The sequence below is a fragment of the Musa acuminata genome, chromosome BXJ1-8 (assembly GCF_036884655.1).
Source record: "Musa acuminata AAA Group cultivar baxijiao chromosome BXJ1-8, Cavendish_Baxijiao_AAA, whole genome shotgun sequence".
Lineage (NCBI taxonomy): Eukaryota > Viridiplantae > Streptophyta > Magnoliopsida > Zingiberales > Musaceae > Musa > Musa acuminata.
In genome coordinates, this window is record NC_088334.1 from 40,751,753 (window position 1) to 40,771,999 (window position 20,247).

The 20,247-nt window shown below is 40.9% G+C and overlaps 3 protein-coding genes across 9 annotated transcripts; 1 reads left to right on the forward strand and 2 right to left on the reverse strand.

Annotated features, from left to right (window-relative positions):
• Positions 1 to 1,220: 1,220 nt before the first annotated feature.
• Positions 1,221 to 6,961, reverse strand: LOC103994690 (L-ascorbate oxidase homolog). Of its 2 annotated transcripts, XM_065079643.1 has the most exons (11): positions 6,923 to 6,961; positions 6,098 to 6,195; positions 4,215 to 4,546; positions 3,901 to 4,091; positions 3,689 to 3,798; positions 2,928 to 3,198; positions 2,734 to 2,836; positions 2,308 to 2,653; positions 1,859 to 2,224; positions 1,698 to 1,776; positions 1,221 to 1,593 (listed from the first exon to the last, which is right to left on the reverse strand). In XM_065079643.1, exons 4-11 carry the CDS (start codon positions 4,039 to 4,041, stop codon positions 1,378 to 1,380), a joined length of 1,632 nt encoding a protein of 543 aa, XP_064935715.1. In that variant the 5' UTR covers positions 4,042 to 4,091; positions 4,215 to 4,546; positions 6,098 to 6,195; positions 6,923 to 6,961; the 3' UTR covers positions 1,221 to 1,377. The 2 variants fall into 2 exon arrangements, with proteins under 2 accessions (XP_064935715.1, XP_018686358.2); XM_018830813.2 differs by lacking the exon at positions 6,923 to 6,961 and having other exon boundaries at positions 3,901 to 4,088; positions 6,098 to 6,210.
• LOC103994691 (ribosomal RNA small subunit methyltransferase, mitochondrial) lies at positions 5,913 to 10,185 on the reverse strand. Of its 4 annotated transcripts, none has more exons than XR_010475980.1 (4): positions 9,606 to 10,185; positions 8,205 to 9,501; positions 6,923 to 7,321; positions 5,913 to 6,213 (listed from the first exon to the last, which is right to left on the reverse strand). XR_010475980.1 is itself a non-coding variant. In XM_018830814.2 (2 exons), the coding sequence occupies exons 1-2, from the start codon at positions 10,044 to 10,046 to the stop codon at positions 8,794 to 8,796; spliced, it is 1,149 nt and encodes a 382-aa protein (XP_018686359.2). In that variant the 5' UTR covers positions 10,047 to 10,185; the 3' UTR covers positions 8,202 to 8,793. The 4 variants fall into 4 exon arrangements, 1 of the variants encoding a protein (XP_018686359.2); XR_010475981.1 differs by having other exon boundaries at positions 5,913 to 6,195; positions 6,901 to 7,321; XR_001979565.2 differs by having other exon boundaries at positions 5,913 to 7,321.
• Positions 10,186 to 10,289: 104 nt separating this feature from the next.
• On the forward strand, positions 10,290 to 18,868 carry LOC103994689 (potassium transporter 7). Of its 3 annotated transcripts, none has more exons than XM_018830800.2 (11): positions 10,290 to 10,688; positions 10,996 to 11,224; positions 11,322 to 11,570; positions 11,735 to 11,785; positions 13,072 to 13,332; positions 14,475 to 14,527; positions 14,641 to 14,755; positions 15,036 to 15,290; positions 16,386 to 16,908; positions 17,777 to 17,921; positions 18,011 to 18,191. In XM_018830800.2, exons 1-11 carry the CDS (start codon positions 10,440 to 10,442, stop codon positions 18,038 to 18,040), a joined length of 2,160 nt encoding a protein of 719 aa, XP_018686345.2. In that variant the 5' UTR covers positions 10,290 to 10,439; the 3' UTR covers positions 18,041 to 18,191. The 3 variants fall into 3 exon arrangements, with proteins under 3 accessions (XP_018686345.2, XP_064935714.1, XP_009413372.2); XM_065079642.1 differs by having other exon boundaries at positions 17,999 to 18,142; XM_009415097.3 differs by having other exon boundaries at positions 10,292 to 10,688; positions 17,777 to 18,868.
• The last annotated feature ends 1,379 nt before the right edge of the window (positions 18,869 to 20,247 follow it).

The window sequence follows — 20,247 nt, forward strand, 5'->3', positions numbered from 1 at the left end:
ATAACCTCTTGCAACATGAGTCAACCTATTTGGGTTCCTGTGACGTGGCATCGATTCATACCACCTTGTGTAACACAGGGTTGGCAAGGGACGATCGAGGGAGTGTCGATTATCATTTCAACCCTCTTCTATATCAAATAGATGTCACGTTGTCCTCCGTATCAATTCCTTGCGACTACCAATCAATGACCTATGACTAGTGCCGAAGAACTCTCTATCATTAATCTTTGTACACAAGTAGCTAACCTTTACTATTTTAGAAATACTTTGGACCAAAGTTTCTATAAAACCAAAATGATTTTTAAGGAAGATGTGAAGACAAACCCCAAACATCTCAAACTTGTCTAAGAAGATATTATACAAACAATAGGTTCAACATATGGTAGAAACAGCAGGAAATCAGACCAACAAAAAAGAAAAACAACTTATTCATATTTGTGATCACAATAAGAGGGAAAAAAAAAGGGAAGAATGAGAAAATGTAAAGAAATGAATGATCAAGAAGTTTGCCTGCTGGTGATCTCTGGTGGAGATTGCGTTGTTATTCTACGGCGAGTGGGTCATTGATGATCCTCGGAATCGATCGTATCCTACGGCGAGGGGAGGAGGCGACGACGAGAAAACCAGAGTGATGGATTACGGCACGCAGTCTGGCATTTATCTTCCTCGGAATCGATCGTATCCTACGGCGAGGGGAGGAGGGGACGACAACATCCGTTACGGGATCGGCAATTGGCTGGTCCGTTCCGGTTCAAGAACGCAGTTCAAAACCCCGAATAGTTGTGCTTGCAGCTGTAGTTCATTACGTATAATAAGAACAGTAAAAGCTCCGGACGTGGATCAGATTGCACGATTAGAGAAGTCATTTGCCTGAAATTTGATTCCCTTTATTGGCATTCGAACTAAGTGAATAAGAATTTTTTTAGATCAAAATCTGGATTCATTTTCTTGTTACTTATGGGTTGTGCAGTTCCGGAACTGAGGAAAAGCAATGGCATTGCATTTCCTTTTGGTTCTATCTCCGCGCTTGTTAGGGGCAATCAGATGCCATTTGCCCTGCAACATCTTCATCTACTACAAAAACAGATAAATGCGAAACATATGCGTGAGTTTTCGAGCTGGCATTTATTGCATGCAGCAATGCTTGCTTTCTTTGCCTAACCTGCGTTCTGATATAATCACATGAATGCAGATCATACACAGATTCAATTAGATCTCACTGAAATAATCGGAGATTCATAGTATTTGAGATGACTGAGAAAGATTGGAAGTAGTACAAAGAACAGTAAGAACTAAAAATCCAAGAAGAAATCAATGGAAGAAGCTGGCAAGAGAGAGAAGAGAGATCGTGTCAGCGAAGATGCTTGTGCTTGTGCTTCACCAGAGTGGCCTCGTTCGACGGCCTGACGCCCGGCCGCAGAGAAGGGCGTTCCTTGGGATTGGATTCTCGTCCCTCCATGAGTTCGCCGGAGAGTAGACGCGGATATAGAACTGCTGACCCAAGTACTGGCGAGCCCAGTTTTCCGATCGGATGTTCCACATGCCCACGTTGTCCAAAGGCATGTAGATAGCTGACCATGAGTTGGGATACACCTGCAATCACATGCGATCATCAGCAGCAGACCCACCGGAATGAATGCCATGTATACTTCTCAGCAAACCAGTAAGACTGTATCTAAGCATAAATGTCATAGTACCTGAACAGTGCAACGAGATACTGCATCTCTTAGGTTGTAGCTATCCCTGCTTGCCGGTGTCCATTGCCCTCCATCCATTCTGCCATTTCCAAGTCACCTTTGGTTACAGAATCACAAGTAAATCAATCTTACAGATCGTATGTTGCAGCAGCAGTTCTTACCCGACGATCCAGAAGTTATATCCATCGATATGCCAAGACTGCACGCTGGTCTCGGAGTTCTCGAACACGATCTCGACGTAAGCTCGGAAATCGGCCGCCATGACTGATGTTCGAAGAGAACCAGGCCCGGATGTGGGGATATCTGAAATGCTTCCGAGTTCAAACACTCCGGAGATGTTGTAGAAGTCCGCTAGCTTAAGGGGCGTATCAGCTGGAATGAAGGAGAGACTGTTGACGGCATATCTCTGCTTGCCGTTGATGACCGGTGCAGAGTTGGCAAGCCTGATGGTCCTTGTGACGTTCACATAGCCGTAGTGATAAGAGCCTTGGGGATTGGGTCTCGGTCCACTGGCTGTCAGGTTCCACCTGGTGTTTGGATGCACAAGAAATGTGAGAATGCCTGATCATTGGAACAATTTGACATGTAACGACAGTGTGAGGATATATACCTGATCGATCTCGCCTGGTTGAGGGACCATTCGATGTCAGTAGTCGGCCCGCCCGGCGGTGGCTCGACCCGCTTCCCGTCGGAGTTGCTGTAATGGAGGATGGCGGTGGTGGAGAGCACGGTGGTGGTGAATCGCGTCGAAACGACGATGTAGTAGTCCATGGGTGGCTGATCAGCCGTGACGAGGAAGGAGTAAGACTGGCCGAGGTGGATGTCGAGCGAAGAATAGGTGTTTTGGAGGGTGTGAGATCCTTCCACCTCCACCAACAGCAATGCATGCCCTTGAATCCTTATGTTCAGTGATGTTGCCACCCCCACGTTCGATACTCGAAACCTATACGTCTTACCTTAAAGACGAGGAGTTTTAGGTGAAGAAAATGAACTGCTACAAGATTATGTTGATCGATGCAGAGATGAGAACAGGTACCTTGATCGACAGTAAATGCGCTTCCATTCGATCCTTGGCCATTAATTAGAAGACCATCAGGGAAGGGAAGATCTTTGCCACCGTCCAATATGTTTCTCAGGTCCTAAACAACACAAAAAAATAAGTGGGGAAGGGATCATCATAGTGGACTACGTGAAGAAGAGGAGTACGAGTGTCAGCAGATGCATGCTTACAGTGTGGTTAGCCTTGTACCAGTCGCCAACCAAGAGAGTGTAATCGGCGGCCGGAGGTGCAAAAGGCACTGGGATTAATGGGCGGCTTAGAACTCTGATGCCACCATATCCACCGGCGGCCTTGTGGAAGGCCAGCGAGGGGAAGTAGAAGTAGCTCCCGATCTGGTCCTTCACTTGCATGGTGTACGTAAAGTTCCCACCGGGGGGGATGGGGCAGTTGGTGCCATAAACACCATCTTGCCACGAGCTTCTCCTTTGTTGTATTCCGTTCCTGTAAGAAGAAGACCAATGATATCCTCAAACAGGTCTTAAATCGGTATCATCGAATATATGATGGAAACAGAGTAAGACTTTTAGGTTCGACGCACGAGACAGATGCACAGAAGATGAAGTGAAGCTGAGTCAAAAGCCAGATTTCTCTCTCTAAAAAGAGGAACTAAAAGCTGAGTCAAAGCAGACTAGGCAACCTTTCTGCAGGTCAGAACCTGACACAAGATAGCCACCAAAAAGAGGAACTAAAAGCTCCTTAAACTTTTGACCTTCAGATCTTGCTCTTGGCGATATGAGATTAGATCCCACACACCGACATTTATCACCATAAAGGCGTCCGGTCTGATTCAAAGAAACAAGAAATAATCTGGTAGATCGTCGAGCACGCATCCCCAGTCAAACCAATAAGCCAAACATGAGACAGGGAGACACGGAAGATATGGTGCGTCATGATGAAACAAGGGCGAGGACTAATGGCAGAGAGGAGTAACCAGGAAAAGAGGAAGGGCTCCGGCAAGCTGTTGAATACATTGACGATGAGGTTATCGTTGGTGACGGCCTCGATCTGTGGCCCCGGGAACTGCCCATTGATCAAAATCCCCTGCGTCGGTTCCACAAGTACAGAAGAGCAGTCTCTTTCAGTCTCCAGAGAAGGCCAACGAGACCAAAGAAGGAAGAAGCATGACAGGAAGGAAGAGCAGACCTGTTGCTTGACGCCGAGAGGATAGATATCGCCATAGGTCACGTTCCAAGTGAAGAACCTGTATGGGCTGTCCCCCAGCACGCAAGAAGGCAGCAACAGCAGCAGAGAGAGGAAAGAGGCCAAGAGGCGACTCTTTCCCATCCTCAAAACTAGCAATAGGATGCTGCTGCAGGAACGGCTCCTTCTGACTGCTGCACAGAAAGGAGGTGAGTGAGGAGAGAAGAGAACCGCATGCAGCCCAACTCTGGATCAATGACCATGATATAGATGCAGCAGAGACACAACGAGAGAAAGAAGGGAGAGGAAAGTGCTACCCGTCTGTCAATGGAGTCGTCACTCTGATATGAGCTGTCACGGCCGAGGCTGGGGGAAAAAAACAAGGAAGGGAATTGGCCGGTGGTGAGAGGGATGCATTTGTGATTCACCGAGATCTCAAGTTCCTTCGTTTAAACGATTTGATGCGTAAATATTTCACCTTCTTCGAGGAAAACCCGCCGAATTCCCAGAATGCTTTCACTTGACACGTGGAATCCTTCCTTGCGAGTAGTGCCATCTGGCAAAGATGCTTTCAGACTTTGCTGCTGCTGTTGCTTCTTAGAGACCAAGCTGGTCTTTTTGACTTCTTGAACGGCAGTTCTGGCATCATCTGCAATGAATGTGCGTCTTGTCACGGTGGTTTCTCAGTGAGTTGGGAGTAGCAATTAACCAATGTGACTATTTTAACGAAGTTCAATTCACGAACGTATGAATCACAAAGTTTTGGATGCATAAGATATCTAAAAATAAGTATGACGACCACTCAATTGCATAAAGGAGAGGGAATAATGTTAGTATATTAGAAAGTATCATGCGAGAAATGATCAAATTGTTATCGTGGCATGAGTATGCAGAGCAGCGAGACGGCTCTACGCGCATAGGCATTATTACTTAATCAACGCATTTGATTGATGCGAAAAGGGGATGATCAAAATCCTTCTTCCAGCAATTTATGTCAGTCTGTCTATGGAAGGTGGTGGCCAAAAGAATATGAAGTTGGTGTGACAGAGTCATCTTGGAAGGTGATAATAATGTCCAATTTGCATGACATGATCATGGGGCAAGGAAGAACCGTAGACTTACATGTGAATGTCTCAGCTCAAAGACACCGTCCCATTACCTAATTAAAGCTTAAGACCATGTGGGTGCATGGGCATACAAGGTGTTCACTTATGCACCCATCTCTATGCACATGCATCGTTATCAAACAACATTAATTCCACAATTTTTATTCCACCTACTTTGAGTAATTCTTTGTATGTAACAAAAGAATTTTCATATGTGACATATGGTTAACTTTCTTTAGCTGCTGTAAGTTTTCTGTTAATTGAAAATTCTAATTTATGTTGATATCGTGTAAATCTCATACTTGAAAAGCATTAGCAACATTTCAAATATTGTATAGACTTCTTTTATCCTCAGAACAGTTATCTTCACTATTTCTAGATGGATACTAATAAGAATGACATATGCATAGGATAAATACTATCTTAGACTATACTAAAATTCATGTAATTGATGCCAAATAGTTGGAATATCAATACATGATATATGTCATTTCTCAAATCTTACAGGATATATAGAAAACAAAATTTTCTGTTTTTCAAAGAAACCCCTAAAGGTATATTATCAGTATAAAAGACCTGGAGGGATCAGAACATGATCTCACAGTTCATTCACAGAATTTATCTAAGATAGAAATTTCTCAGCTACTTTTTCTTCAGATTATTTTTTGACATTTGACTACAATAGAGAACCAAGTTGTTCTAAAAACAAGTGTTGATATGTTGTTGGGTGCAAATACTTCAGGCTGAAATAATCATCGGTTCAAGTTTGCATAATTATTCACTCCATTTCCCTTCAGAAAGGTTGCTTAATTATGATTTTAGGTTATTTTTCAGAACAAATGACTTTCGCAACCACTGGCGGATTTCTTTATACCATATCTCATAACTTTTATTCCTGAAATACATCGATTCCAAAATTTCTCACAGTAAAATTTCTCTTACTAAAGTTCTGATTATGAAATCAAGTTTGCAAGTGAACAAACCAAGAGTACAATCACTATCATCTACATCTTTCTAAATAAGTAAACATGATGTTACTTGTGACAGTGGAAAGCCAAGATCTTAGTGCCGGAATAGTAAAAGTCATTACTTACAACGTCTGGTTCAATGAAGAACTGGAACTGCATGACAGAATGAAAGCAATTAGGCGCCTGATACTGCAACATCTTCCAGATGTAGGTATCACCAACTCCTGCAAGTCTTAAAGCTTCTGCATTAACACAACATCTACTTAACACCTATTCTCAACTGTGATAAACCTAATTCAAGAAGTCTCACAAAATATCTATGACATCTCTCAGAGCTCATCCTGGTGGAAAGCATATCAATGTTCAGTTTCATCAGAGGTAGCAAACATAAGATGCTTCTGCATGCTGATATACTCATATCTGGAATATGTGTGCATGTGTGTTGTTAAGTCATTGAATCCTTGTTGTTTTCTTTAATTTGTTAAAATATATCATATTATACTGTTTGACATTTGTGCCTCAAGGTAATCAGTTGCAAAATTTTGGATCCATCTTTTCTCTTTCATTGCATAAGTAGATCATCCATTCAACTGATCACATTTATATGAACAGATACATTCCTTGTCGGGTTTATATATATGCTACATTCCTGCTGTATCTTTTTGTGATGAATCTACAGGGTGATCATGAATATCTAAGCTCCTACGTTGCATGCAGGGATCAAGATTTAAACAAAAACATCTACAAGCAACCACCAGAAAGTAGGCTTAGCCTTTTGGTTCCTTTGCTTTTTTTTTGTAACAGTCTGGCATAAAATAAAATATGTAGGGTAAAGTTGAACTGTGAGCTTAATAGCAAACTAATTATGTTTGATTGACAATGTGCTAACATTATTGCTAACGCTAATGCTAAAACTAAAAATTGTTAACCTGTTGTAGTTGACCAAGTCACCTGGCAAAAGGTTCTCTTGTGGTCGCTTTCCAAACTCCTCCATGGGAAGAGAGCTTTGAGCAGCTGAGATTGATTTGGCATGGGTCAGAATCTAACAGTTGCAACTTGCAACTAGCCATCTGGAGAGCCCAATACCACCAATTATGCACAGTATGGAGGGTCTAACACAAGCTAAAATGGCTCTTAATCTTCTATCATATGCACCCAATGTTATATTTGGTGGTGATAATGTGATATGAACTCAGATTAATAGTTAAATGGCCCTTTCCCTCTGCACGATGGTTGGCTTGATGCTTGGAGTGAGCTGAGACTTGAAGAGAAAGGATGGACTTCTGATACCAAGTCAAACCCAATGTTAATGCACAACAGGCCATTGTGGAAAAGACTGGATAGGTTCATCTGCAAATTAAACAACTTCAGATTCATCAAGGTGGACATGATTAGCATGGAAGCAATACCAGAGCTTTCATACAGGAAAGAGGAAGATGCTGCCGGTTTTACCTGTGTGTGTGTGTGTGCACTATGAGCTAAATGCTACAATTTTATTCTCTATTAAATTTATGTTAATGCTTTAATCAATCAGTTGCTCCTTTTTGTTTCTAAGGAAATAATTATCAGATAATAGTATTGGCTTTCAGGAAGCAGTCATTCTGCCCCATGATGTCTGTGGCATAAAACCCTTTTCTGGTGGGCAAGTGTATTACATGAGGCACACTGTGTTATGTTTGGAAGTTTTCACTCATTTATAGTTCCTCCAAAAATTGATTTTGATTTTAGTCCTACTAGTTCAAGTAATTAGTGACTGAATAGACACCCATGGCACAAGCAGTATCCAATTGCATGCAATTTTTTCACTTACTATCTAGTCAAATGACATTGCCATTGTGAGAGGACCATCAGATGTGGGAAATCCTTTAGCAGACCACACAGTTAAAATTGAGTATATCACAAAATAGCATTAATCATCAAACATTCATAACAGAACAATGACAGCGCCTCTTGCATCAATCTCACAATTATAAATATTAGAGAATAACTTAAGTAACAAGTCTCATCACAAACGTGAAGGTTTTTGTAATTCTAATTGTGGAACCTGGATCACTCCTATCAATCAAAAAGCAAGAGCTGGCTTCATGGTGCCCTTCTCTATTTCATCCATATTAATCAACACTTAATGAGTGATTGGTTTTAATTCTTATGCATAGACTGCTAAACCAATATTATGTAAAGACCTCTTGATTTCTAGGAGAACTCAGAAAGCTATGAAACATAATGCTGATACCTTAATTGATGAGTCATACTCCAACATCCGTTTGCAATTTGATCATGGAAAGTGAAATAGATATGTACATCTCTGCAGTCAACTGAGCGATGATCTAAATATTGGTACTTCAGCAACAACAAGCTTAGGATCACATATTAGAGAGACATCAAATGTCAAAAGTTCTGCATCAGCTTCTAGCATAACAGAAAAGGCAGTAGGCTTGTCAGTTGTTCCGGACGTATAACATGATGGTATCTGCAGTTTAAAGATTGCCTTCACCTAGGGTTGTGGATAGAAGAGAAACAGAGTACTTCACATTGAGCTTTGCTGAATCCTCGGAAGAAAGACTTCCAATAAATTGGAGAATATTCATTTCATTTTCCCAGCAACAAGCAACACCTTGAATCATATCAGTGGCATAAGTCAGAGCTCACAAAACCTTTCTGTTGACTCTTTGTAACCCATGTGAGTACAAGTAATCAGGTAGTCTGGAGCTTATAATGCTGGTTATATCACAAGATCTATCAACAAATAGAGCAGACGGCTGCTCTGGGAATTGCTTTTGTTTGCAATCAAACACAATGGGACCAAATAAGTTCAACTTGAGCTATCGAAACTGAACACCATTTTGATTAAAAAGCTGTAGCAGATGCAATAATTCTTCGTTGGATAATTTGGAAGGTCTCTTCCCTTCAAAGCCCCCAGACTTCAATATCCCAACAGCCTTCTCCTTAAAAGAACTTACTTCAGATGCATTCTGCTCCAAAAGATCATCATCATCACGATTGTCATCATCATTCTCCTCGGCTCCATTATCATTCTGCTCCTCTTCCATGAAAACTTTGGTAGATCTTCCTTCAGACTTGGACCTCCAAAGTAATTCGGCGATCCTCTTCTTCTGCTTAAAGATGGCACCCAGGGTCTTGTTCTTGTTGCTGAAGCATGTGCGGGAGAAAGCCAACCATTCATCCAAATCAACCTCAGGAACATCAGTCCTGGGCTGGAGACGCACCAGCGTAGAGTCCACCTTTGGGCAAGGCACGAAGTCCTTCTTGCTCACGTCCATCAGCAGCTCCACTGTGGCCACCAGTCTCACGTTTGCAGCCAACCGGTTGAACTCCGAGTCACCTGGCACGGCCAGGAGCCGCCGGGCGAACTCCTTTTGGAGCAAGAGCACCGCGCTCCTGAAGCTGGATGGCCTGCTCGTACTGAAGAGAAGCTTCGCGATAAGAGGTGACGAGATCCCGTAAGGTATGTTAGCGACGCAGATGTCGAACTCTGGGAACTCCGTCTTCAGCGCGTCGCCAGTGATTACCTGATACGTCATGTTCCCATTCAACCCAACAAGTTACAGCAAATTCCTATTCTTACTTCACCGAGGAATTACGACGAACAAATTAAGGGCGTGGGATCGAGTACCGTAAGTCGATCGTCGACGCCGAGGCGAGACGCGCGAGCGAGGACAGAATCGACCATGCGTGGATCGATCTCTACAGCGACTACTCTGCGGGCAGACTGGAGGAGCCGGGCGGTGAGATTGCCGGTGCCGGGGCCAATCTCGAGAACGGTGTCGGAGGGGCGGAGTCCGGCGACTCGGGCGATGGTGTCGAGGACGCGGGGGTTGGTGAGGAGGTACTGGCCGCGGCCCTTGTCGAGGCGGAAGCTGCGGTCCCAAGGTTCGCCACCGCCTCCGGCGTCGTTCCGCCTGTGCCGATCGTCGGGGTCGTCATCGGGGCGGCGGCGAGCGGCTTTGGTGCGGAGGTGCAGATGGCACTGAGATCGGAGGACTGAAGGGAAGGAGGCTTTGTGGAGGGGGTCGAAGTGAATCAGGCGACAGAGGTCAGCAGATCGTCGCGCCATCAGGGGAGGAGTGCACGGAGTCGAACGTTCAAGGATGATAGTGGGTCAAAAAAATTTGCACCTGCAATACGTTATTTGTGGGTTTTCATCCGTGTTCCCTGACTCAGAATAGACAGGCTTGCTTTCCTCGTAACGCCCGTGGTTTCGGGCCTCCCTTGTAAACGCCGTCTCCGAAATATTCTTTTATTTATTTATTTTTTCCACCCTGGATATCCGGCTTCGTGCGTACGCTTCCGATTGTCCACTCTCTGATGCTTCTTCCCATTTCCTCTCTCTAGAGAGTCTTAATCCCTAATTCCTTGTCTTCTCTCGATTCATTTTCATCCTGGTGATCTTTTATGTGGTTCCTGATGGATTAGGGTTCGGTTTGGGAAATAATTGGTGCAGAGCTCGATGGCGGAAGGGTCGGAGAGGGGGTACGGGCAGCTGGCCAAGATGGACTCCACCGAATCCAGATGGGTCGCCCGGGACGAGGAGGAGGATTCGGATGAGGAAGGGGAGTCGTTGTCGCAGAGGATGGGCCTGGAGTCGGAGGAGGAAGATGATAATGTGGAGCAGAGGCTGATCCGAACCGCCCCCCGAATCGATTCCTTCGACGTCGAGGCTCTCGAGGTACCTGGTGCCCCTAGGAACGATTTTGAGGTGGGTATTGATCATCAAATTGGGATATTTCTTGAATTTATCATGTTAATTTGATTGGTATGTCAATGTATCCTGATGGCTATTGTGCAGCATATTTTCCAATGCAATTAATTATGTTGATATTTTCTGATTATCTTTAAAGAATATGAAAGAATTGATTCTTCAAAAAGAAAATGGTGGTGCATAACTCTTGGTAGTGTGGCAATTGAGGATTTAGATTTGGCCAGCTTTAAAGATAACCTTCCTTTGGAATATGTATTTTCGTGCTGGTGATTGCTCTCTAAAGCCGGTCTGCTTGATTGCGCAGGATGATAGTCTGGGAAGACATATAGTCCTTGCTCTTCAGACACTTGGAGTGGTGTTTGGTGATGTTGGGACCAGCCCGTTGTATACTTTTGATGTTTTGTTCAACAAGTATCCTCTCGCTCAGAAGGAAGATGTTCTAGGAGCACTCTCTCTTGTTTTATATACTTTGATCTTGATACCACTTGTGAAGTACATCTTGGTTGTCCTCTGGGCCAATGATAATGGCGAAGGTATGCTAGGAGCCGTATGCATGGGTATTATTGTATGCAACCCTTTTTTACTAGGAGGTTATTTTGGTGTCTTCTCATTATGCTGTACCTTTTGCAGGGGGCACCTTTGCTTTGTATTCTTTGATATGCAGAAATGCAAAGGCCAGTCTTCTTCCAAATCAGTTGCCTTCTGATGCTCGCATATCGAGTTTTAGGCTCAAGGTGCCATCGCCGGAGCTGGAAAGGTCTCTAAAAATCAAGGAATATCTTGAAAATTCATTATTACTCAAAAAGCTGCTTTTGATTTTGGTTCTTTTCGGTACCTCTATGGTGATTGCTGATGGTGTTGTCACTCCAGCAATGTCAGGTTGCGTGATTAGTTTCCTCAAATCCATATTTACTGCTATCATGTTGCCTAACATTTGAGAACAAACATAAAAATCTTGTTGCTTTGCCTAACTAGTAATATGTCTTCTTTTTTTTTGTTACTTCTTCTTATATGATTATTTTATTTAATATTTGTGATCGCAGTTATGTCAGCTTTCAGTGGATTGAAGCTTGGAATATCTAGTGTGGAGCAAGGTAACCTTGTGATCATAACTATTATTCAGATGCAGGCATCTTTATATGAATGTTTTCATTTAACAACTGGTGAAATGTGAGCATTACTGATCACATTCAACATTCCTGCAATTCTTCTGATAGTTTTTAATCAATATATGTTGTGATAATTTAACTGGTTTATCTAATATCTATACTATATGTGATGTAGAAGGCTGTGTGGCTGGTGAGATTCATGGGTTGCCCACTAGCCGCACACCATATTACTTTTTTTTTATCTGTGCACGGTACATGTGGTCCAAGGCTGTCTATCATATATGAAAGGCCTTCCATTGTGTCCTTGGAGTTAGTTGAAATTTTTGTATGCCTTATGAGCTTCATGCTTTCCATTGTGTATGGCTTGGAGTAAGTTGAAATTCTCCTATGCCTTCTGAGCTTCAGCTTTCCTCTTACAATCTTTTAACTGTTTAGGATAATTGTTGTTAGAAAAAGGGGTGATGAGAGACATAAAGAGGAATCTTGCATGATTGAAGAAGTATCGCCATTTGCGGTATTCCATCTTTCCCAAGGTAGAAGTCATTTTTCCATAGCTGGGTATGGGAGGATGACCATTCTCCAAGTACGGTTTGGTGAATTGTATGGGTGTGAAGTGTCGGGCTTACTATAACCCATGCGGTGAGATGATGATACCACATGTGGATTTTGAGACATAATTTAAGTGTTACCTTTTGTGGATGACATGGGTCGTTATTCATTAATGCAGACCATCCACCACCAAAACCATGCCATTTATAAAAATACGTCTTGTCACATGGTTGTTTCCATCTCATTGATCAATGTGGCTGGTTTGGATTAGCCCTCCACTGATAGAATTGGGTTATTGCCACTCAGATAGTCCAAAAATGTAGTTTCTGACCAATGCTGTTTTATTTTAATCAGAATAAATATGTTCAAAGCTAGTTATCAGGCATGACTTGCGATATTTGAGTCCAAATTTGTGTCTTATTAGGCTTGTCAGATGGATTGGATGATCTTTTTCCCACCCTTACCTTAACCTCACCAATTAAAGAAATTGATAACCATTAGTTAATGTATCAAGATCTTGCAGATTCTTCTAGTGTAGTTTGTTCACTGAAAACACACCTGGGCAAAGTAAGCCTGTGAAGATAATCCATGGTGAGGGATGTATTATTATAAATCTTAGATTGGAGCATGAAATTCAAGTGTAGCTCTTTTTTTTGTCTGTTTAGTTTTCTTACGATATTTTATCAGTGTGTATAGTTAATTTTCTCTACAACTTTTTGCAGATGAAGTGGTGATGATTTCAATTGCATCTCTTATTGTCCTGTTCAGTGTTCAGAGGTTTGGAACAAGCAAAGTTGGGCTTGCTGTGGGTCCTGCACTGTTTATATGGTTTTGCTCACTTGGATTCGTTGGAATCTACAACCTTTTTAAGTATGGAACAGATGTTTTGAGAGCATTTAGCCCTGTTTATATCTACTATTTTTTCCAAAGAAATCCAACTCAGGCATGGATGTCTCTTGGGGGTTGTCTTCTTTGTGCAACAGGTAAGGAGCAATCTTTTAATTTTACTTATTTACTTAAAGCAAAAGAACAAGTCATTACACTCGATGTCTTGGGTATTGTCATCAGGTTCTATTTTAACATACTATTTTTTCTTGAAAAAGCAACTGTATCTTGTGTTGCAATAGTGGAGGTTTGACATAGATTGGTACATTCTTCATGCCTAATCTGTACCTCAGGAATAACTGCAACTTATTATGGCCAAATAAGCGTTCTAGGTTTTTATTGCTTCCATCAGGTTTAAATGGTAAAGTTATAGTATTTTCACTGTCTGATTAAAGGTCCATTATATGCATTCTACAAAATTTGTTGACTGTAATTGTCCAATCAGTGTTTGTCTTCCATCAGAACAAGTTGAGATCTAATTGATAAACTAATATTGTTGATCTTAGTCCAATTAGGTAATCTAGTTGTGATATATTAGATGTTTACTATTTTTCATTAGTAGCCAAAATCGTCTTTGATGACATTAAACAGTTAGATGCTACCATTTTTTGACTTCTTCACTGAGTAGTATGTCCAGCTTGTTGCCATATCAAAAACCAATGACTATCTCCATTAAATATGGATGAACCAATATAAACTAAACTGTACAATACAACTGTACCTTGAGTAAACAAAAAACTTGAACCATGTTTGATGTCTGTTTGTGAATATGTAATATTTACAATGTTGTCCAAGACAATGGCATTCTACCAAGATATCTTTAGGTTGCATTCAACACACAACAGCAATACTGTAATTCCCAGCTGTGTCAGCTAAGATCCCAGAAAAATAGGACATTGTTGCATTTTTTAACCACTCCAAAGTCAACTCAGTATTCAATTAATATGAATTGGAGCTTTCTACCATAACAAACATGTTATTTTGTTAATAGTTTCTTTAGTTCAGGATCCGAAGTGCTTTCTAGTAGCAGTCTGATTTTGATATAACTTGACAAAATGACTCATGTGGCAACTTGAGTATAATGAATATGATAGCATGGAGATTATGTGAAGTAAAAAACTGAAATCCTTAGTTACTCATAACAAATACTTCTGTAGCCCTTCTTCAGATTCTCTGTTGCTCAACATTATCTATAACTATTTCTTCAAGCTAAGTGATTGACTTGGCCATTGTATTTCAGGATCTGAGGCAATGTTTGCTGACCTTTGCTATTTCTCTGTTAGATCCGTCCAGGTAAAGCATCGAGAACTATGAAATTTTGTTTCTTTTTGTTTCCTTTCCTGTTCTTTCAGAACTTATTTTATAACATTTTTACATGCTCTGATTACTTTAGCTCCTTATTGCAGCTCACCTTTTTGTTTCTCGTTCTGCCATGCCTTATCTTGGGGTACCTTGGTCAGGCTGCATTCCTTATGGAAAATTTTACGGAAAATCAGCAGGTCTTCTTTTCATCTATCCCGAGTAAGCTAGATCAATCTATTTCCTGTCTTCATTACTTTCTTCTAACTGATATCTGCAAGTTGAAGCTAGATCAATCTATTTCTTGTCTTTGTTACTCTTTTGTATCTGCAAGGTTGTCTTCTGCTTGTGCTTGTGATGTTCTAATCCATGACACCATCAATCTTTGAGCAACATTACAACTTTTGATCAGTAAACTAGGTCAAAATCCATTTAATATGACAAGTATGCTTTCAAGGTTTGGCAAATTTTCAGGACATAACTATGCTATTTACAATTGCAGGTGAAGCTTTCTGGCCAGTTTTTCTCATAGCAACTATAGCTGCGCTAATTGCAAGTCGAGCAATGACAACAGCAACTTTTTCATGCATAAAACAATCAATAGCTCTTGGCTGTTTTCCTCGACTTAAAATCATACATACGTCTCGGAAGTTCATGGGCCAAATATATATTCCAGTGATAAACTGGTTTCTGCTGGTTTTCTGTGTGGCATTTGTTGCTACCTTTGGTAACATATATGAGATTGGCAATGCATATGGTGCTTTATTCCTATCCTTTTGCTTATCTTTTGCCTTGAAAATGATATTGTGGTCCTTTTTTAAATTTTTGTTTAATTATGATGATAATCTTCATGACAATGTCTTTTGGTTGGGGATAAAAAAGCTATGGGTAATATGTAGGTGGAGAGAAGAGAAATTTCTGATGCATTGAAGCAAGTAGTCATACTCTTTCTATGGATCACCTCTTTATGTGTCACACTTATTATTTCTCCATAATTTTGTCTCTTCATCTCTATGTTGTTTGGTTAGCCAGCCCACGTTTGGGGCTTAAGACTTGTTGTTCTTGTTGTTGTTGACCAATAGTTCTTGGAACTCATTTTCAGTCACTGAGATTAAAGTTACACCACCTTTCTTAACCATTTTGATTATAATTGCCTGTGTACAGTCTGATTGAATGTTGGATAACATATGGACATTCACATGCAAAGGTTTTCTTATGATGCTCTGATGGATGGATTGTCATGATTCTTATTTACCCATTCTTACATCTTGTAGTATACGTTCCATGATCAAAGTTTGCTCTTGATTTTGATATAAGCAAGTGTTTGATGAGAAGTCCAAGACCAACTCAAGAGTTATTAGGATTGGTGAGGCTCTCTCCTAGGAATTCACATCCCACTTCCTAAATGGAATAATAGAATAAGATGGTAAATTTTTGGAAGCTTGAGAAATCTACACACGTATGCTTAGATGATAATTATTGTTAGGAGTTTTTTATCTTCATGGTCAGAAAGAGCATGTCATAGTGAATATGGTCCTTCGGTCATTGGCATTTTGATTAGTTTTTCTGCTATATGGAATATGCTTCCTGAATCCTGAGTCCATGTGGCATACACAATGAAGAATTTTCAGTTAATGCCTCTTGAAACTTTTGATCAGAAAATGTGAAAGATTGTGAGATTGTCTCACTATTGATATTTCCAACAATACTGGTTCTTCCTATTTCATTATATATTTGTTTCCCTTTTCCAAAATATTTTTGAATTTTTTTTCCTTTTTACTGATCGGAATAGCCCATTCATTCATATATGTCTCCTGTTTTGTTTCCTTTATTGACAAAACATATTGTGCAGGCATTGCCGAGCTTGGCGTGATGATTATGACCACAATCTTAGTAACTATAATTATGCTTCTTATATGGCAGATCAACATTGTATTTGTGTTATGCTTCTTGACTTTCTTTCTGGGGTTGGAACTACTTTTCTTCTCTTCAGTTCTGGGTAGTGTGGTAGATGGTAGCTGGGTGATGTTGGTTTTTGCAGCAGTATTGTTTATGATAATGTACATATGGAACTATGGCAGCAAGCTTAAGTATGAAACTGAAGTGAAACAGAAACTTTCTATGGATTTGATGATGGAACTGGGTAGCAACCTTGGTACTATAAGGGCCCCTGGAATTGGCTTGGTTTACAATGAGCTAGTCAAAGGAATCCCTGCAATCTTTGGTCATTTCTTGACCACTTTGCCAGCAATTCACTCAATGATCATATTTGTGTGCATAAAATATGTGCCAGTTCCTGTCGTGCCACAGACAGAAAGGTTTCTCTTCAGGCGGGTCTGCCCTAAAAGTTTTCACGTGTTTCGTTGCATTGCTCGGTGAGAATAATTTACTAGGCTTTTGAGATGTTTATATTTAGTAGTTTAGGATAACACTGTGGCAAAGATAAAACAATGAAAAACACTTCCAGTTTCTTCTGTCAATTAAAATTTGCAAAACAATATTTATTTTCTTCTAGTGCATTTACTATATTGACAATTCTGAAGGTTTCCATGACTGGTCATTGTTCGCACTCCTAGTGCCTTGACTTAGATGTTGATGTCCTCTCTAGGAAACTATTATCAGTGGGAACCTCAACGAGTGAGAGACAGATCCCGTGTCTATGCACCAAATGAGGATTCTTTAGTCTTGAATTTGGTTCTGTACAACTACGACCTAAACTAGATGAAAGGTCTAATTTTTTTTTAATCGAGTTACAAAGATGAAATTAGGAGTCCTAAAAGATCTTAATCTTAACAGTAAAATTTTAAGTTGAAAATTGGTTAAACTCAAACTAAAAATTGAGTTGAGTCAGATTTAAGTTCTCTTATCTGTTTGTATATTTATGGATATTTTTTATGAATTTTCAGAAACATTTTATTGTTATTCAAACAGCTACATGTCATTGAAACTCTCTTTAGCAAACATATCCAGCATATTCTATGTTCATAATTTGCTGTCCTATTTTTCTTCTTTCCATGATATTGTTATAATATACTCAAGTAGGGATGATATCTCTGGCACCTCACCCTGGTCATTTAGTCAGTTGGTGGTCTGTAGCTCACTGATTGATATGCACCACACTGCTGTCCTATGGATGCTATGCTTACAAGGAGTCGATGACTTGTACCATCTATCACAGTGCAGTTGTTCAACACCTCCACTAATTTGTCTGCTAGTGTGCTTAGTTTTAGTTATTTGATGCAGGTATGGCTACAAGGATGTGCGTAAAGAGCATCACCTGATATTTGAACAACTTTTGATTGAAAGCCTTGAGAAGTTCATACGCAGAGAAGCCCAAGAACGTTCACTGGAGAGCGACGAGGATCGTGACACAGACTCTGAAAATGAGGTTTCTTGTTCAAACATTCTTGTAGCTCCTAATGGCAGCGTTTATTCTCTTGGTGTCCCACTTATGGCTGGTTATAGCGGTATTGATAGGACAATCTCAGAAGCAAGCACTTCCTTTGATGAGCCACGTGATGAAACTGTGACCGATGCACGACAAAGCCTTGAGCGGGAGCTCTCATTCATACACAAGGCAAAAGAGTCGGGCGTAGTTTATCTTCTTGGACATGGTGACATTAGGGCTAGGAAGGAATCTTGGTTCATTAAGAAGCTGGTTATAAACTACTTCTATGCTTTCTTGAGAAGGAACTGCAGAAGAGGTATTGCATCACTAAGCGTTCCCCATACAAACCTGATGCAGGTGGGCATGACTTACATGGTCTGATTTCCTGGTTGCTGCTTTTTCTTCAAGTTGGGTTTACAAATAGTTGGTTCCCATATGTTTGGAACTGTTTGAAAGGTGGTCTAATTTGTAGATTCAGCTGACCCTGGATCTTTAAATGCTAACAAAGATATTATCGAAAGAGTTGTTTGTAGAGAACTGATTGCCCATTCACTTTGATAGGGAGGAAATCGTTCACTTGTTTCTCGATGCAACTTCTCTCCCTTTTTGTTGTGGTAGAAGATTGCATCTAATAATGACATCTTGATGATTAGAGTTCAATGCACATGCAGCAGACCGATATATTCTGGGGTCACCCTTTTTCAGTCTAGTGTACATTGTATATGCAATGCATTCGGTATTAGATACGTTTGCTCAACCTTCAGAACAGTTTAGCTTGCCTTGAAACGTGAGTATATTCACGACTGCAGAGATGTTCTTTGGTTACTTGTGATTTGTATTGGCAACCTTATGTAGATCTTTGATTGTGGGTCGTGCTTTGTGTTCAATCCATATCAGGAAATCGTGCAGATGATTTTAAAATAAATCGAATTATCTTTCGTGATCAATTTTGGCCATTCTATGTTATCTTAGAGTTGTCTATTATGCCATTTTATTATGATTTTTCCTACAGTTTGGAGTTTCCGTGTATTCTGATACTTCATTTATGCAGCAATTCTGTCGTCTTTATCTTGCATTGTTTTTATCTTCGTCCATGGATATAAGTTGGCAAACTGATCCGTTTCAATTTGTGTTCTCAATTTTGTCTTCTTTTTCCCTTTCTAGTGTATGAGTGATCGAATAAGCGTGCTTTTCTTTTTATAGGACTCTGCCAATGAACCCAATTAACTCTTCATCTTCACCCAAAGGCAATGGAATGACATGGGATCCTATAAGATTGTATATATATGCATGGATACAAGGCACTGCTTTTGCACTAATCTTTTAATATAATTCATCATCTTTAGCTAAAGGGCCAGCCAGGAAAGACCATATAGACACAAGAAGTAGACTAGACTCCCTAGATATGTTGGAAGAAACCCAATGCTTCAAAGAATGACCTGCAAATCCAAATAGGAGGAACTTGAAACAACACTCATTCGATCTTGTTCTTGCTGCGTGAGATCACGTATTGGGCACAGTGGAGCTCCTAAAAATATGTGCAGTTTCACATCCCAATGTTGTGGGAAGCATCATTTGATGCTAAACGTAGCTTTGCAAGGTAGCTCGGCCTTCTGTTTCCCCTCCTCCTCCCTCGTGGATTGCAGATTCCTCTGCTGTAGGTCTCTGACCACCTAAAAGTTCAGTGACAGCACCGTCGGAATGAGTTAACCATGGAGGAGTGGCTTGAGACTCCTGTCATCTTGCTGAGAACCCTTCCTTTGTTCTGAAACACGACAACTGGAGATGTCTTCCTCAACTTAAAGCTCGTCTCGATGATTGGAATGAGACAATTACGATGTATGAGGCCTACGAATGAATGATGCTTAAGCTTTTGAATCGTTCTGAGGCAAATGAGCTTCCATTAGGCATATATATATTATTATGCTCATGATCACACGACGTCAGCTGCTGGTTTATGGAGACTTATTTGCCACCTTGGTGGGGAACTGCACGTAGAGTAATGCTCATCATCATGGCATATAGCACAGAGGAGCCTCAAGAACATGCTAAAAAGACATGCTCGATCCAATTACTCTTAACAAGATCCAACAAGCGATCTTAGTGGGACCAAGTGGAGCTTGGATTAAGACTAAATTAATCTCCATGCCACCTGTGTCAACCTGAGCCACCCGAAACATTCCCTTTCCCGGAATTCCAGGCATGCAATTCCAAAACCCGAGACCCGAAGCTGGTGAGAATGGCTGGGATTAAGAAAAAGAGCAGATCAACTTGAAAGAGGAGGACGAGGATCCTTCTCTAGCAAGAAAGGGATGATGCTGTTTGT